The sequence below is a fragment of the Gigantopelta aegis genome, chromosome 8 (genome assembly GCF_016097555.1).
Source record: "Gigantopelta aegis isolate Gae_Host chromosome 8, Gae_host_genome, whole genome shotgun sequence".
NCBI lineage: Eukaryota > Metazoa > Mollusca > Gastropoda > Neomphalida > Peltospiridae > Gigantopelta > Gigantopelta aegis.
In genome coordinates, this window is record NC_054706.1 from 17,480,180 (window position 1) to 17,499,121 (window position 18,942).

Consider the following 18,942-nt stretch of genomic DNA (forward strand, 5'->3'; position numbering starts at 1 on the left):
TTACGTAACGTCATTATCCTCAACAACATGGCTACCCACTGGCATGGGCCAGACATTCTAGTAGCTAGATGCCAGACCTTCTGGTAGTTAGGTGATATTCGCGGCGTCGCAAGCATGAAAGACGACGCCTACTTCTTTGGGAAGGGTGCTAAGATATTCGACAGGAACCTGCAGCAGGTTGCATTCAAAGTTGACCCATTAAATCAACGCGACAGTGTGGATGAGCAGGAGGCCGAAGAATACCACCCCACGAGCAGTTTTTTGCCGGTTTACCCATCTATAGTATTGTGTGAAGACCTCAACTCGAATGACGAGCCAGCCAAGGTAGAACTATCACCAGGTACGCTTCGTCTATATCGTGCAGGGACGGATCTAGGAAGTGTGTAGGTGTGAGTCACAGAGATTTTATATTGTGACAGTTCTCGCTCCAGCCACTAAATCCAGAATTGGTCTTGTAACGCATCGGGGCGAGACGTAGCCCAGTGGTACAAAGGTCGTGGTATGCGCTATCCTGTCTATTGAATGGTGCATATAAAAGATCCTTTGCTGCTAATTGAAAAGAATAGCCCATGAAGTGTCGACAGCGGGTTTCCGCCTTCAATATCTGTGTGGTCATTAACCATATGCCCGGCGCCATATAACTGTAAATGAAATGTGTTGAGCGTGTCGTTGAATAAAACATTTCCTTCCTTATATTGTGGCAACCCATATTGGGGCGAGGGGGAGGGGGGAGGAGGGGGCAACCACCCCACACTATGTATGCAGGCCTCACGCGAGGTCAAAATCATAGAGCGAAGTCACTTCTCTCTTAAACTTTTGAGAGGGCGAAGTGTTTAACAGGAAGAAGACTTGAATGTTTAATCTATAATAATAAAATATGCAAAAAGAAGATATTAAACAAGAGATTGGTTCCACTGAGGTGATTCGATCCTACGACGCAAGCGTATCAGGCAAGCGCTGTAGATATCGACTATACTATAGGTAGTACTAAACCAAATAACGTCCGGCTGGGTCAAAGTTCGAGGTGCACCCAACTTTTGATAGAGACGTTAACACCACAAGTCTTGTGATAGATAATAAATGTGAGTGTGTTGGTAATACAATTTTTTTTAGTTTCATCTGGGCAAAAACTGTATGCAATTTAATTTCATCTAGTATCACTATGTCAAGTAGCATTGTGCTTCAAACATGTATGGGGTACCTGTGAAAACAAAAGTACTCAAATTGTGTGCGAAACTAGGGGTGTTGTAAACACATCTGGTTATACCGAAAATGAGACATGAAAGATATCATTTTCTTCAGTTAATACTTTGAGGTAGAGGTTGTAGTATTGATATTTATGGGTCATAGTTTGGTTGATATATTGCATATAGTGTTTTTAAACACAAACGTGAACATAGTCGTCTATGGGATTTTATTTAGTATAGTACAACCTATATCCCAGCCCCCTTGAGAAATGAATCGACATATTGCTCCACTTCATTCTAATTAAACATTTTCTTTTTCATTCTATCTAGCAATGGATATTTACTGGCACGTGAGCAGGAAATTGTGCATGGGTTACGAGGTTAGGTCTGTGGCGAGCGAAGTTTTTAGTGGGTCGGGTCATGGTCCCCCGAAAAATACATTCGAATTTTTTTTTAGCTTGGTGGATTTGGGCGGGGTATTAATCAACCGAAGCAGGAAAGTGTACTTTTCAACCTGTAGTACCGTACGATGTTTTAAAAGGAATGCTTCGCGCAAAGACTTTTGGACTGGTATGCATATTCAACGATATATAATACACGTTATTGCTTAATATCAACACATATATTATTATATTTAATTAATAAAACGGTTAAATGTGACGGCTATTATATATAACGGGCGCAGCCATTTTGTTCCATTCCTGTGAATACGCCCTCTGGCGAGCCAGTGGTTACGTAATACTTGACGCGTCAAGTCAGGAATTAGTCTTAGAACTGAAGAAACAAACGTACCTGATTTTTGAGTGATGATGAAACAGGCATGCATCGCAAAGTTCTGTATTAATGTCCATCCCAGTAAGGCCCAAAACACTCCGGGTCTTGGTCTGGGTCTGGGACTGGCGAGTAAGGTATAAGTCCAAAATGAAACGCATTGAATCGAATGTGACAAAATACACCGCGTCTGTTCTGGCACAAACTACAGTCCTTGCACCAGACGATATAGGGCATGCGCTATATTTTGACAGCGTCAGATTGGCACCGACTTTTTTGTAATCAAGAAAAGGAAAGGTATGTATTAATAATGTGAAATTGTCATAGTTGTTGATTTATGGTATATCACGCACCCACATTCCTCTGCATTTCTTTTTTTCATGGTTTTGTAATAATAAGCCAAAATTATTTCATCTTCGTCAGACATGTTTGCTATTGTGATAATACGTAACAGATACAGACCCAGACGTCAAAACACACAAGACCTGGGTCTGTATACCTTACTCGCCAGTCCCAGACCCAGATCCGGTGTGGTTTTAAGGCCTAATCCAGCAATAAGTATATATTATTATTTCAATATAAAATGAACCACCATTGTCGAAATAACTGTATCATGAAATGATAATCGGAGTGTTTTCTTAGTTAACTGGTTTATTGTGTAGTTGCCTCCAACCTGGCCTCGGCGGCGCAGTGGTTAAGCCATCGGACTACAGGCTGGTAGGTACAGGGTTCGCAGCCCGGTACCGGCTCCAACCCAGAGCGAGTTCTTAAGGGCTCAATGGGTAGGTGTAAGGCCACTACACCCTCTTCTCTTTCACTAACCACTAACCAACTAACAGCTAACCCACTGTCCTGGACAGACAGCCCAGATAGCTGATATGTGTACCCAGAACAGCGTGCTTAAACCTCAACTGAATATAAGCACGAAAATAAGTTGAAATGAAAGTTGCCTCTATCTGTTCTTCCCAACTGGCATGTGTATATTTTGTTGGTACACAGACGAGACAATTACCGCCGTCTAGACACAAAAATAGATACCGATATTATTAACATCAGGGTATGGTGAAATAACCTGCCATCACAAAAATGGTAATGGACATGTTCAGCCATCATACTTTATTACTGTAAATAATTCTGTAAAACTCTTGATTAAGTAGACTTCCCCATCTAAAATCACAAAACTGACCAGTTCGTGAGTGGTAATTTTTGTTCCAACGTAGCTTACTAGTATGCATTTTTCCTTTGAACTTTTTAAGAGAGAAAAATACTATAACCCCATTTCATTCTGTTAATGCAAACTGAAATATATTTAGTAAAATAGTTTATTATGCTATCAAGTCATTTATGTTTTACAAGTCAGGTTGATGAAGGTGAAGCGTCTTGTAAATTGCTGCGTTTGTTTACACTGTGCATGCATGAGTTGGTAGTAGCCGACGTCACTTCGCCCCAGCCTAGAGTACCGGACGCGACAAAAACAAAAGAAAATAGCTACCCCCAGTTAGCAGGAATATTCACGTTTTTAAAAAAAAATTATTAACTCTAAATTACGCGTCTTTCATTTCTTAAAGTGTTAGTATGTGTTGCATTTTCCCAACACATAAGGCTCATATTTGACTTAAGGTGATAATACGCCTCTCATGTGTGTGTTTTCAGACTCGTTCTGGGAGTACCTGTACTCAAGTTCCTGGGATGAAGAGTGCGTGATACGAGTCCTGGACGGGAAGCTGCTCACCCTCATCTGCCAGGCTCTCAACATACTGCATCGAGACAAGGTTATCGTCAGCCACAGCAGCTTCGCCTTGGCCAAGAACAGACGTGCAGTACGAAACTTTACTGAAAGCGGCAAGGTCGCTATCAGTAGTAGATCCGGCACTTGAGCTCCCATGTATGCAAATGAACTAGGTCATGTGACCTGTTCTGCGCCATTCACTTAACGGTCAGCCCCCTTCAACCAATCAGAGCGCAGGACAGGTCCCGTGACCCAGCTCATTTGCATACATGGGCCTCAAGTGCCGAGTCTACTACTACTACTACTACTATTTTTTCAAATTAACAATTGTAATAAGAATAGGGAGAAAAAGTTGGAAGTTAAAAAAAAAAAAAAAAAAAAAAATCAGTGGTGGGAACGGGATGCCAAGTTGGCAAAGGTGGATCGGGGGGGGGGGGGGGGGGGGAGTTTTGAGGGGACCAGGAGGATGTTCAAGTGCACTTTTTGTTTGTATAAAAATTGTTTTGCTCGTAAGCATTTTTAGCTGTCTGTGTTACTGATTCTCAGTGTTCACCACATTGTTTAACTCAAGCAATGAGCGCCTTAATTGTGCGTCATCAAAGTTGCATAACGATAGCCTAGTTGTTTTTCCTTTGAAATTGTATAGATCTTCAAAATTACTAATGAAAAATAGGCTGTGTAATTTTTATGTACATCTGCCCCATCTAGCCCGAGCCGTCCCTATAATAGTGCCCTTTAAAGTTATAATTTACAAGTGTCCCTTTGTATGTTTTTTTTTTTTTTTTTTAAATGTATAACTGCTCTACCTAGACCGACCAGTCCACAGAATAGTGCCCTTTAAAGCTATAATTTTCAAGTGCTCCTTTGTATCGTTGTTATGTATAACTGCCCTACCTAGACCGAGCCGTCCCTAGAATAGTACCTTTAAAAGTTTTAATTTACAAGTTCTTACAAGTGCTCCTTTGAACCGTTTTCATGTATATCTGCTCTACCTGGACAGAGCCGTCCCTAGAATAGTGCCCTTTAAAAAAAGGTGATCGAAGTCCAATTACAATGAAATATATGATAGTCATACTTATATACGAAGCAAATTTGATTCTATGGGTTTTTCGCAAGTCCCTCTCACCCGTTCTCCCGCCCCTGATCATTTCGACGGCGGTCAACGCTAACATTCACGATTTAGTGATTGAGATATAACAGTAACGGGTTTGAACTCTTCTAAATAATAATTTTTGGGTTATAAAATTCCAAAAGAGGAACTGATCACTGTCTGAAAATGGATAATTTTGCTATCAAGATGCCAAACCCCACATTCTTGAAAAGGCGTTTAAAGCCATCCAATTTTAAAATTTCTCCGGACCTCCTTACAAATCTCGGGCACTGCGCGTCCTCTGGCAAGGCACATCGTGTCATGCTTAACATCGACCGTGATCATTAGCCCACCCCACTTAAACAAAAAATGCTCCGATGGGTCTGCAAACTCATATAATAATCTCTATTAATGTAGCTAGCGGGCCAGGAAACCGCAGCTAGTCGGTTTGTGTACACTTCCATTCGTACACTATGATATCGGTTAGTGTACACTTCCATTCGTACACTATGATATACACACAAACGCCAAGGCCGTAGCTAGGATATTTTGATTTGGGGGGGGGGGGGGGGGGGGGGGGGCAACTGAGTAGTTCATAGTCTAAAACTCCGTAAACGGTTAAGAAGGGAATTTTCTTTAAGTTTCTATAATGTTTCCAGATTTTTGCCCCCCCCCCCCCCCCCCCGCTAGCTACGGCCCTGAATGCATTCATATTAACTTCAAATATTAAAGCTTTTATCAAGATGCCCTTTTAACAAGTCAATGTTACCCTTTTTTCTTGGTTCCCCACCCATAAAAATATGTCCTGGATCCGCCCATGGTTGGCCCGGGTCCTCAAATGTTGGCATTTGTTTAGTTCCTTATTATCGTCACCGGGCACTTAAAAATCTAGAAAGTTAGACCTTCCGATTCCTCAGGTTTCGACCCTGGACAACATGGCTGAACTCCCAATTTAATAAGCACATTAATGTTTTAAATTTTATATCATATCATTAACATAATTTATATCAGTAAAATATTCCACGCGCTGCTCATGAACAAAAAATCCTTGACAAAAAATTTAGTTAGTATGAATTTACCATTATTTCAGAAAGATGGCTCTATTGATGAAATTGTGCTTATGGATTTAACTTACTATGCCAAAAGAACCTACCACAGCGGAATGGACTATCCGTTCAAGCATACGACATCGAAAATTTTGTTAGACACAGTCAGTGATCCAATTAATTACGAAGAATATTCCATGGAAATTCAAAAAAGGCTGAAAACCTATGTGAAAAAAGGTGATGGAATGGCACCATTACCTATACGTAGTCCGAGATCAATAAAATGTGGTTTCAGTAAAGTGGAAACCGTTGACACAGGTTTGCTTGGTATGACTGGTCCCATAACAACAGTGCCACTTTCATACCTACAGACACTAATGAACAGCCACTCGCCTAAGCGATCGAAATTCTTTAATAAAAAACATCATGCACAAATAAGAAAAGACAGATCAAAATCTCCTTTCGTAGAAGCAATGCCTAAAGAGTGTGTTAGAAAAACCCCACAACTCGATATCAACCTAGGCATCATTTTGGAATCTAACACTCAAATGACCTCAGAAAAACTTCCAGAAAGTCTATCTACCAAGTATCAAGAAGAAGCTGCGTCTTTAGAATTAAGCTTTGGTGAAAAGAAATTCTGGAAGTGGAATTTAGAAGATATATGTTGCAGGAGGAAACCGCCGGGAAGTCATTACTACATAAATCAAGAGAAATTAGTAAACGATGAATTCCCAGAAACAGCTGAAAAATATCTTCAAAACAATAAGCAGCAGCGTCTACTGAAAAGACAAACGAAGAAAAATGAACAGGAAGAAAAGATAGATCGAACGATGGACATTCCGTCTGAAACAAAAATAAGCCTACCCAAAATTTATTCCGGACAACCCGAATCTATTATTGGCTCAATGAATGCAATTCCTTCGTTTACGGTCTTTGCAAAATGGCTCGACAACTGCGAAAAAATGAAGAAAAGAGAAAGGAGACAATACAATAGAAGAGATAAACGCAAAAAAGATGGACAGCCAAGCCTTTCGATTCAAATGAATTTAAATTTTAAATCTTGGAAAGAAAACAAATATGCAAAATTAACCGGTTTGCCACTTCCTTTGAGCACAGGTATGACCAATGAAACTTTGTCTGCAGACAACAGCACGTCAAGTTCTTTATCGCCATCCGCTTCTGATGTCCTAGATGATTCATTAACGCCAACGAGGACCCCTGATATCCTCTCACCACAAGACAGTGCTACGTCATCAAACTCTGCTGAACTAGATGACGAAAGTTCTGAAGGCAGTGAAAACTTGCCATTTCATTGCAAAATAAATAAAAACTTCAGCCGTGAAGTGTTTATAAACAAAACGATCGAAAGCAAGGATCCAATATTGTTCAATGCTCTGAAGAAAACTTTTGGGATCCACAGAGCAATAGTTATTTATAAAGCGTGTCGCCGCAAGAGACGCCCACCAGTACGACTGGTAAAATCCATACCGAAAATGCGGTTTAACAAAACGCGAGCATCGCTGGAGGAAACCGTTATGTCAGAGGCCCCAGAAATGGTACTGGGCAAGATAAAGCCTTTCAAATTCTTAGAATATCGCAATTACAAGTCGAAAAATCCACGAGTTACGCTGCCAGACTTCGCCCTTGTGAATCACTTGGAGGATTTTAAACTACGACTCCAAAGAGCAGTGGACGACTTTGTTATTCGGAAAGAAAACTTCACCACAGACTATGGGTATAAATATGTGCCATCCGTGACATTTACCCGGCCGTCAGTATTTAGAAAGTTTCGGTTGGCGTAAAGGCACTAAAGCTAGTTATTAGGCCGTATCAAATGTTTTGACAGCTTTTTTACCCTTATACTTACATATACTTACAACATCTTGTTTAGTTATTAATGTCTACATAATAAAATGTGTTTGTGGTTCTCCTGGTGTTTGAAGCTCAGTCGGTTTAGTGCTCGCTTGAGGTGGTTTCGTCGTAGGATCGCAGTTTTTTCTCTCGTTCCAACCAGTGCACCACAACTGGTCAAAGGCTGTGATATGTGATTTCCTGTCTGTGGGAGGGTGCATATAAAAGAGCCCTTGCTGCATAACGAAAAATGTAGCGGGTTTCCTCTGATGACTTATTACCAAATGTTTGACATCCAATAGCCAATGATTAATTAATTAATCAATGTGCTTTAGCGGTGTCGTTAAACAAACTTTAAAGTTTCCTGGTATTTGAAATACATGTAGTTCAAAAGGCATTTTATGCAACACGTGAAAAGAAAATACCCTAGGGTATGGCGATACTCTGGCAGCATTATGCCTTTGCATAATTAAAGGGCCATTACATGACATGTTGAAAATATTCACCCCATAAACAATAACATTATCTTCCTCTCGCCTCAAGTTGCCGCCATTCAAGATTTGAAACAAGGAGGGAGCTTATCAAACAACAAACTAACAAAATAATAAAAATAAAATAAAATAAATAAATTAATTAAAATAATAATAAATTAAAAAAAACCCCAAAAACTATGATAAATTAAATTTCAAACTATTTCTGTTTTTTTACCAAAATATAAAATCAAGTGGTATAGTTAATGGAAATGTGTCTTCATCATTTAATATATATATAGAGGCTGTAGGCAAGGTGATCCATTATCTCCTTATATATTTCTTCTCTGTGTAGAAATTCTTGTAGGACTTATACGTAAAAATAAGAAAATTAAAGGCATCTCAATAAACAATAAAGAATACCTAATTTCACAGTATGCCGATGATACTGATTTTATACTTGATGGTAGTAGAACGTCCTTTGAAGAAGCAATAAATACCTTGAATATTTTTTCCGAATTATCAGGACTCAATATTAATTATGATAAATCAGAGGTAATCTGTATTGGCTCTCTTAGGAATAGTTCAATACGATATTTACAAAATCTTAATCTAAAATGGAATCCTCCTTCATTTAAAGCACTTGGAATTATTTTTAGTACCGACTTGAATGAAATGACCAAACTTAATTATAATTCTAAATTATTTGAAATTAAACAAATTATAAATACATGGATGAGAAGGTTGTTAACACCACTTGGAAGAATAGCTATAATAAAATCTCTGTTAATATCTAAGCTTAGTTATCTACTTCTAACATTACCAAATCCATCAGAAACATTTCAGAAAGAATTGCACACGATGTTATTTAAATTTGTATGGAATCAAAAGCCAGACAGGATAAAAAGAATAACTTTGTGTAAACCTGTTAATGAGGGAGGTCTCGGAATGATAGACATATTTAACTATGCTAAAGCTTTGAAAATGGCATGGCTACGAAAATTGGAAACCAAAGATCCAAAATGGAAACCTATTCTTTTTGCATGTTTTCCACAACTCCGTAACATATCTCTATTTGGTAATGATTTCCCCCAATTGTGCTTAAAACATGTAAAAAATCTATTTTGGAAAGACTGTATCATTGCATTCCGTGACTTCTCGTTATTAATTAATGTTTCATCTTTTGAAGACTTTTTATCAGAGCCAATTTTTTATAATTCCAATATAAAAATTAACAGCAAATCTTTAAAAAAAAGAGAAATGGCTTGGGAAACGTGTATCTCAAATCTGTGAGCTTGTTGATGAGTACGGCAACTTTTTAACTTTAACCGCATTTAATAATTTATACAAATTAAATGCATCTTTTTTAGAGTATCAAGGATTTATTAACTCACTTAAGGCTTACCTTAGGAAGACGAAACTGAATATAATAGAAACAAATATTCCTTTAGATGATTCTCCTGTTCAAAGAAAACTTTGTTCTATCAGAAATGGCTCGAAACTATATTATTACACACTTGTAACTTCTGAAAAGCCAAATTCTGCAATATCAAAATGGCAAAATTATTTTATTTCAGACCTTAATTGGCACACTATTTATTTAAAACCATTTGTAACCACGCAAGAAATAAAACTTAGATGGTTCCAATATAGAATACTTCATAGAATATTAACTACTAATAGTTTCGCATATAAATTAAAATTAATTGACAGTGAAACGTGTACGTTTTGTCATGAAGGAAAATAATCTATAGTGCATTTATTTTGGGAATGTAAAATTATTCAGAACTTTTGGAATGATTATTTAAATTGGTTATCAAACTCATGTAAGCATATATGTAATTTAAAGCTTTCTCTTGAGCTAGTGATATTTGGATGTAAAGATAATATTAAAACAGATAATGTTTTTGACCTGCTACTATAATTAGCTAAATATTTTATATATAAATGTAAAGTGCAAAGGGTCCAATTAAATATTATACACTTCCAAAACGAAGCTAAACAAAGATATAAAGTAGAAACATGTATTTATCTTAGTAAGAACAATCTTAATAAATTCTTCACCAAGTTGTCAATGTATTATTCTCTTTGAACAGACCTAATTTTTGTAACTTTCCTTGTGCATCGTCTTGTTCCCAGCAGTCCACACATTAATAATGTAGATACATACATATGTATATGTATGTGTGTGTATATGTATGTATGTGTCTATGTATGTGTCTATGTATGTGTATGTATGTGTATGTATATATATATATATATATATATATATATATATATATATATATATATCATGTGCGTATTTAAAATATTTATGTACGTCGTTCATAGAATGGAAAAGGATGAAAGTGGTTTTTTTGTTTTTTTGCGTGAGAGAAAGATAAATGGATAACTACATTGATTAGATATGGAGAGAGAGAGAGAGAGAGGGGGGGGGATGGAGAGGGGGTGGGAGAGGGGTGGGGGTGGGGTGAGGGGGGGGGGGGGTTGCAAGCCAGTACCCTAAAGTATTATATTATGTTGTTTTATTATTTTTATGTACACAACCCATGTTTTACCCTTGGCATGTGTTGTTCTAATTGTAAACAAGGGGCTGGCAATAAAACTTGTAAAAAAAAAAAAAAAAAAAATTCAAACTACAGTCAAACTTCGATCACTCCACCTTCGATCTCTCAAAAACTTCCGATCTCTCGATCTGAAGCGATGGTCCAGGCCAAGTTGCTATACAAACTAGTAATAACGACCTTCGAAAACTCAAACTTCGAAACCTCGATAACTTCGATCTCTCGACCTAAATCTTTGGTCCCGCCATAAAGATTTAATAGAGTATGCACCTCTAAAACTCGACGCATGTGGATTGATCAAACTGTCATTGCCGATAGTATTTTAAAGACGAATGTATTATCAATCATGTCAAACAAGCGAAGCGCGCCTGTCTCGGGTGGTCTTGGCTGTCGAGGATTAGTAATAATAGATCGCCGACTAAGCTGAACGAAATGATCCTATGTTTGGTAGTCGGTGTTCGTCCGTGGTGGAGAGCCTCGCTACGTAATACTTAATTACAGACGCAGTCTGGTTAACTTCAAAGAGCATTTGTAATAATTGTTAGCACTGTTTGTTTTTGCTCTCAAAGGCGTGAATCGTGTCAAACTTTAGCTTTTCTATTTAAGTATCAGTTAATGTTTATCAGTTAATGTTTATCAATTACCAGTCATTTAATTATGTTAAAAATTGATACATCACAGATCGAGCAATCTGGGAAAGGACCCGGTAATGTGGAGTTTGCCAGGTCGGTTTAAAAAAAGTTCTGCTTTCTTGTCATCCAAGCAATCTTGTGTAGGGCCCAGAAATGGAGGGTGGGTGGTCAGATTGGAGAAAGAAAGTAGAGGTGCGAAGCGTAAATAAGTTTGTGTAAAACAAATGTACTTATAGGTAGTACTAAACCAAATAACTTCCGGCTGGGTCAAAGTGCGAGGTGCACCGAACTTTTGATAGAGAAGTGAACACCACAAGTCCTGTGATTGGTTATAAATGTGAGTGTGTTGGTTGTAAAAAATAATAGTTTCATCTGGGTAAAAAAAAATGTGCAATTTTATTTCATCTAGTACCAATGTGTCAAGTAGCCTTGTGCTTGAAACATGTATGGGGTACCTGTAAAAAAAAAGTACTCGAATTTTTGCGAAACTAGGGTAGTCATAGACGCTACCCGTTATCTCAGAAACGAGCAGCTTGACCCCCATTTTTTTCTGATTCACTTTAAGTGTAAGGGGTGGTAGTATTTATATCCGTGGCGTTTATGTCGGTTGATACGTTGCAGGTAGGAGTTTTAACCACATATGTTACTATTGTCGTCTATGGGATTTGATTTGGTAGTATACACCCTTATAGTGTTATTCGGCATTTAGTGTTTTATTTGTTCGTTACGTTCCGCCATGTTTTGACATCTGCAAAATACGTCGACGTTACTTTTTGTTATTTATATATGTATGTAAATGGCTTCCTTCTTCGTCTATTTTCTGTTAATAAATACATGTAGCCTATATGCTCAAGCATATATTTCAAATTCATCTGCTTTTTTTGAAACAAACAACTGGACTTTGGGGGATGGTTTCATTCGTTTCCTATTAAGATCACATTCCAATTCTTTTAAATAAGGACTGCTTGTCTCCTTGGTTCTGTCTGCTCCACACGAGGGACTCCCATGATGTATGCGGGAGACACATACTCGATACCATTCTTCTTGGAAGGTGATGTTGATGGAGTTGCTGCAGTGTTAGATGGACCTGGTGTTGCAGCATCAGATAAAACCGGTGTTGTCGCGTCAGATGGAGCTGATATAGTGTTAACATCCATTGGAGTTGCAGCATCAGATGAAGTTATTTGTGTAGTGTTAACTGTTCTGGTGCTGAAGGTGCTGAAGTTGCTGGTGGAGCTCGACGTGGTTGTGTAGCATCAGATGGAGTTAGTTCATCTCCTGGTGTGGGTTTGTCTGTGGTTTCTGCTGCGGCAAACATGTGATCCGGGAATATATTTGGATTAAATGGACAAATTCCGGTGTTTGCGAAACCACTAATGGCTGTTGATGTAGTTGCAGCCTTCTGGTAGGCAGCCCCAAAGAGACCTGCAACTTGGTAGATTGTGATGACCTTTCCTGGATGCTTCCTGAGCCATACCCGCACTTCCTGTTCATAGTATGTGTTTAGTGGTCCCATAAATGATACGTCAAGTGGTTGCAGGCGATGTGACGTGTGCGGTGGGATTACCAGGATATGCACATGATTTTCCCTTGCCATTTCGATTAAGGTGAGGTTTTTCGTATGGGTTGCATGACCATCAAACAGCAGAAGGATCTTCAGCTGAAGGCTTTGCGCGGTGCATCCAGCCAGATGGGTGACATGTAATTACAGTTTCCAGCGGTGCTCCAACTTCAAATAGTGGATTGAGATTCTTTCGAGAGAAGATAAGTAATGGGGGTATGTAATTACCAAGAGCATTAAAACATATTTCTGCTGTGACCAACGTTCCCCTTTCCGCTGAGGCGAGTGCACCAACCTGTTTTTTACCCTTCATTGATATAACGTTTGAAGTCTTGTTTGGCACTGTCACCACTCCAGTTTCATACAGCGAGTTCAGTAATCGGTAGAAATTCATGACAACTACCTTGTTGAAACCTGCTGCTCTTGCTGCTGAAGTGGCTTCTGGTGTACGCAGTGACAACATTTGATGACGTTTCAAAAATCCGTACACAAAATCCTCTCCTGCCATCTTCAGTTCCATATTGAATGGATGTTCTACATGGTTTCTGACAGCAAATTGGAATGATAGCTGTGGGAATTCCTTGAGAGTTAAACCAAATAAACGACTCTCCATGAACAAAAGATAGTCTGCAAGGTCCTTTTCTTGCTGTTGACTGAACACTGGCCTGAAACGCCCTAGCCCCTTTTGTGCCACATCACCAGGTTCACCATCTTTCCTTACTCTTCGGAACAGAGTTGTCTTCGGAATACTGTATGTCTCAGATGCATCTGTAAGGGTAATTTCTTTGTCACGTACTTTAGCCACCGCTTTCTTCATAGCCTGTTCCGACCATTTCTGCTGGTCAGTTGTTCGCTTGTAATTGCGAACCATATTGCCTAAAATAAGAGAGAAAAAGACACTGTGTAGGATGCATGTAGTCCTAATGTTATGGAGATTGGTGTTAAAATTATGTAAAAACAGACATTTAACTGAGTGTTAATCAATATAATTAATAAAGCGTTAATTAATATAATTAATAATAATAATAATAATTACGTGTTAATAATTAAAAAGTCAAATAGAATGACCGGGGCAAAGTGGAACGCTGTACCACTTTGCCCCACCCACTTTACCCCGACCACGTGTTATTTTCTAAATTCCTCGTGCCACTGTGTTAATAGATCTACGCAAGAAATGTCGTCATGCATATATGGCATATATTGACCTTAGATTTAACACCATGGAAAACATTGCAACTAAACAAGATAACAGTGCTTTAGGAGACGATTAATTTCTGAAAATTATTGTTTTAAACACGCAAAAAAATATTTTGCCTAAACAAATTTACTTACCTCATTTGTAAGAAATGGCTTCCATCAAAAACATTGCGTCATCAAACAACTTTGCGATGATGTGAGTTGCAGGCATATGACGTCATTAACAGATTTGCGAGGGCTGTTTCACTTTGCCCCGTGTTTCGCTTTACCCCGTGTTCCCCTACTTTCCAACAACGTGTTCCGTTTTTACAATTGGGCAGGAAAATATGGTTGGAAGAGCCAGGACAACACACCAAAAACGGGCCTTTGGCAATCTAAAACTTGCAGCAGTAATAACAAGTATGTATTGTTAAAGGGACATTCCTGATTTTGCTGCATTGTAAGATGTTTCCGACTAATAAAATAGTTCTACGATTAAACTTACATGTTAAATGTATTTTCTTGTTTAGAATATCAGTGTCTGTATATTCGATGTGTTTCTGGTCGTCTTAATATTTGTAAGAAGCCCAAACTGGATTTCGTCTTCAAATAATTTCGTACGTACGACAAAAATATATTTTAGGAAATAAAACGAAATTTAACCCAGTACAAATATTAGAACGATCAGAAACATGTTTAATATACAGCCACTAATATTTTATGCAGGAAAATATATTTGATATTTAATTACAAACGTTAAAAAGTCTCTGTTAGTCGATAACATCTTAAACATTGCAGCAAACTCGGGAATGTCCCTTTAAAGCCGCACACCCTAGTTCCATCCAGCGAAAATAAATTATAATTTGGTTAATCTACAAACCTGTAACACACTTAGATCACGTTTTTATCAAATGGAGTGAAAAAGCAGGTTTTATATCGATAAATACCATGGGAATCCCCATGTCCCAATTACTTGAAATAATTTTGAAAGTTTGTATTCTGATGTCACCGGCAGATGTCGCTCGAAGCACAACAATGCCTACGTCACGACAAATTTCACAGACTTGGGGTGCGTTCTTTTCACCTCTCCTGGACATGTTCCAACTGTTCTGTCCTGGTTGTATCCCCTCTCCAGATATCGTAGAACTTAGCAAAATTATTGGTTTTAAGGGTTTGTAACGTTTTGTATTGAGATACTTACTTGTCTGAACTTTATTGTTACTGAAAATGTTCACGAACTGTGAAGAAAAATCTCACAAATGAACAACAACAAATCGGATGTTGATTGCGCGAACCGTGCACGAGAAAACAAACCGAACCAAAATGATAACGGTTACGTGGTATACCAACGTCTGTGACATTGAAATGGAAATATCCCGTCTAAAAATAGATTAGACCTTGTCTGCTCAACGGTTTTTTCTCAAACGTGCGCCCGTTTTTCAGAAATACGAAAAATGCATTTTGTGGTATTACAAACACCAGGATTACCAGGATTACCAAAAAACACTTCAGGTGAATGGAAATGTATATTCTAAATAATAAACGGTAAGTAAAGTGCAATTTTATTTGTGAAAAAAATGGGTTTAATAGCGACAAACAACGCCGTAATGGTTAACAACTAGCCATAACTAGGGTGTGTCCCTTTAATTACTAAAAGTGATTATATTTATTATTATTAAGTATGTCCCACTTGGATGACTCTTGGGATGTATTAGTTGTCTGATCTGACATATTGTTATTTGACCAATTACTCAGCGGGTGGTAACGTTCTGGAAAAACTTCGGAGCCAAAGGTTTCGAGTTCAATACAGCCTGGGGGGCTTGGCATCAATGTCTGCAGAAGTTGCCTTTCCGGTGCAGTCATGATAAGATACGATGTTTGCACTGATGTTACAGGTTTTCTCCTGTCATTATCTGACAAACTGCGATATGGGTGATGAGTGAAATAATATTCTTAAAAATAGCTTTAAACCCCAACAAAAAACAAACCACTTGCCATGACAGCAAAATATATGTTTTAGAGACAATTTGCACACAATTTGTTTTATTTGAATATGATCCCTGTATTGCTTTGGGTGAGTATACATTCTTGTGCAAATTTATTGGAACAATTCATGTAAATGAGCACCAACATGTTCCGAAACTGTGATCACCTCTGTCACAATATGTGTATTTAGTAAAACCATGTCTGAGTGATTATGGAGTTGTAATATTCTCATTTTAGGAGCAAACATGCGAAACATGGATCTAAAAGATGTAACTAAGGCAGTGGTTACCAAGGAGATGTTGACATGGCTGAGGAACTTCAGTGATAGAACCGGTGGGCGGAGGAAAAGGACGCTAGATAAAAGCAGCAATTGAGGCGGATCATGGCAATGTTGAATGAACCATTATATTGTGTCTGGCTTTTTAGCTTAAATGACCATGAGCTGGATCTTTGGAACTATCCGATGATTTTTTGTGTAACTTTAATTTCTGCCCCATACTAAAGGATAGGCTCCAAAGACATCAAAGTAACTTTTCTCACAAACGTTCCGATTTAGATACAATAATTGTACATTTAAAATAAAATGTACTAGTAAAGCATTTATGTTTCACCTATTTTATATGGATCTGAATTATAATAGGTATAGACTAATTATTTATAGTTTATGTTATCTAGTTCTTTCCCTTTTTCTATAACATGCCGAATATGTTCATAGAGAATGGGGTAAAGTTGGCGCTACAGTTTAGGCCACAAAAGATCTGTGGTTCCTAAAGGTGGTGCGATGACACTGGTTATTCTTTCTATATAACTGACTTTGGCCGCCAAAAGACTCGTGGTTTATGTTGTCTTTCCGATATTTACAATTGTACCTCATGTTTTTATTTTTTTTAAATAACTGATCAGTGCTCCAGATAATTTTTAGATCTGTTAGGTATTTCACTCCATGTTTTGAAATTAAGTGAGTGAAACTGAAAAAACCTTTATAATCATTGGCTAACACATCAGCCTAACACATAAATCATTAAATGTATCTCTAGTAAACAATATTAATACTTAGATTGAAATTTATGAACGTTTTCATTTATTGGTTACACAACATGCACATAATTGGTCAGTTTTGCCGATAACCTAAGTTCCATCATGGGTTTTTTCTTCTGTTTTACAATACGCAGATACGCAGCTTATCAGGAGCACTGAATGATCCAGGGGTTTCAAAATGATTTGTGCATTTAAAAACCAAAAACCTTAGAACTTTTGTTACCATCCGCATGTCAATAATGACACAGCAGGCAGTGCAAAATTAGTATTTCAGTGGTTGGTAAATTATCTTGATTTGAACTATCTGATCGCAATTTTTCATTTAACTTAAAACACACGTCTGCAGTTTATATTGTTTTGAAGACACTAATGGATATTTTAAAATTAAAATCAATGTTTTAAACTTACAAGGCCACACTAGATTTTTGTCTATCTAAATTTAGTTCGAACTTTATGAAAATTTTGAGAATCTGTACCAACCTTAGGACTGCTAATATCCCGGTGCCGTAATTACTAACTGTCATTTTGTGGGCAATGAACAAACATGTCAAATTAAATACAACACATTTCTTATCAAGTGAGTGCAAAATAACAGGTCAAATAAATTTATTTTACATTAACAGAATTTATTCAATTATTTTATCAAATGTAATATCAGATACAGATGAAGAGATACGGCATTGGCCCAATATCGGCCTGTGAACAGTACTTCTACTGGACCAGTATTGGATAATGATAAATAGCCAGCATTGGCCTGGTACTGGTTGATGATATTGGCCCAATACAACTGCATATATTGGGCCAATACCGCATTAGTGTAGAGTGCCAATAACGGGCCAGTACTGGGCCAGTATTGGGCCAATACTGGAAAACTGTACTGGACCAATACCCCGCCGATGAGCAAAAATCTATTGGGCCAGTACTGGTTGATGATATTGGCCCAACGGAACTGGATTTATTGGTCCAGTATCGGGCCAATACTGCAATGTTGATTGGGTCTGTGTGTCTCTCTCTCTCTCTCTCTCTCTCTCTCTCTCTCTCTCTCTCTCTCTCTCTCTCTCTCTCTCTCTCTCTCTCTCTCTATATATATATATATATATATGTATATAAATAATAAGGTTGTTTTGTCCGATGTCATGACTTCCTGCCAACACCATGACGCTACCACCGCCACATCGATCAAGTTCAATGCATGAGGCGACGTTGTACCACTGTCGATGCCCATTGTGCTCAGACACATTACTGACAATTCGACACGACAGTCACACATTTGACGTTGTAGCGAAAATCTCCTGTTACTTATACTGTTCAACATGGTGCCTGAATTAAATCCAGTGAGAGAGAGAGAGAGAGAGAGAGAGAGAGAGAGAGAGAGAGAGAGAGAGAGAGAGAGAGAGAGAGAGAGAGAGAGAGAGGTGGGGGTGGGTGGGTGCTATGTTCAGTAGGTATGTCGCTTAATGTGTGTTAATTTGTGTTGGAGGGTGCGGTAAGAGTTCTGACTTAAATCTTAAATTAGGTCGAGAAGTGAATCATCACTCTGTTACCCTAGGCCTGATGGTTTTAGGATGGATTAAACGTTCAATTAGGCCATCAAATCAAATCAAACCAGTTTATTCTTAAAATAAACAAAGTATATTTTGAGGGTGAAGTAAAAGTCAATGTCAAGGGCGTAACAGGAATAAAAGATATATGCAAGCAATAGCGGCTAAATACATATACACCAGGGGGATGGGGTTCGGGATAACAACCCCCACCCCCGACCCTTATGGAAGTGGGGGTGGGTAGGCCATAGGCAAGCCAGTTACTTAATTCTACGTCATCAGAGCAAATGACGTCATATG

At 38.1% G+C, this 18,942-nt stretch overlaps 2 protein-coding genes across 3 annotated transcripts; one reads left to right on the forward strand and one right to left on the reverse strand.

Moving 5' to 3' along the window:
* The first annotated feature begins 12 nt into the window (after nt 1-12).
* LOC121380030 lies at nt 13-7,750 on the forward strand. Of its 2 annotated transcripts, none has more exons than XM_041508755.1 (3): nt 13-340; nt 3,612-3,805; nt 5,868-7,750. In XM_041508755.1, the coding sequence occupies exons 1-3, from the start codon at nt 115-117 to the stop codon at nt 7,623-7,625; spliced, it is 2,178 nt and encodes a 725-aa protein (XP_041364689.1). In that variant the 5' UTR covers nt 13-114; the 3' UTR covers nt 7,626-7,750. The 2 variants fall into 2 exon arrangements, with proteins under 2 accessions (XP_041364689.1, XP_041364690.1); XM_041508756.1 differs by having other exon boundaries at nt 3,612-3,778.
* Nucleotides 7,751-12,977: 5,227 nt separating this feature from the next.
* LOC121379517 lies at nt 12,978-13,772 on the reverse strand. Its single transcript, XM_041508162.1, has one exon. The coding sequence runs from the start codon at nt 13,770-13,772 to the stop codon at nt 12,978-12,980; it is 795 nt and encodes a 264-aa protein (XP_041364096.1).
* Between the last annotated feature and the right edge of the window lie 5,170 nt (nt 13,773-18,942).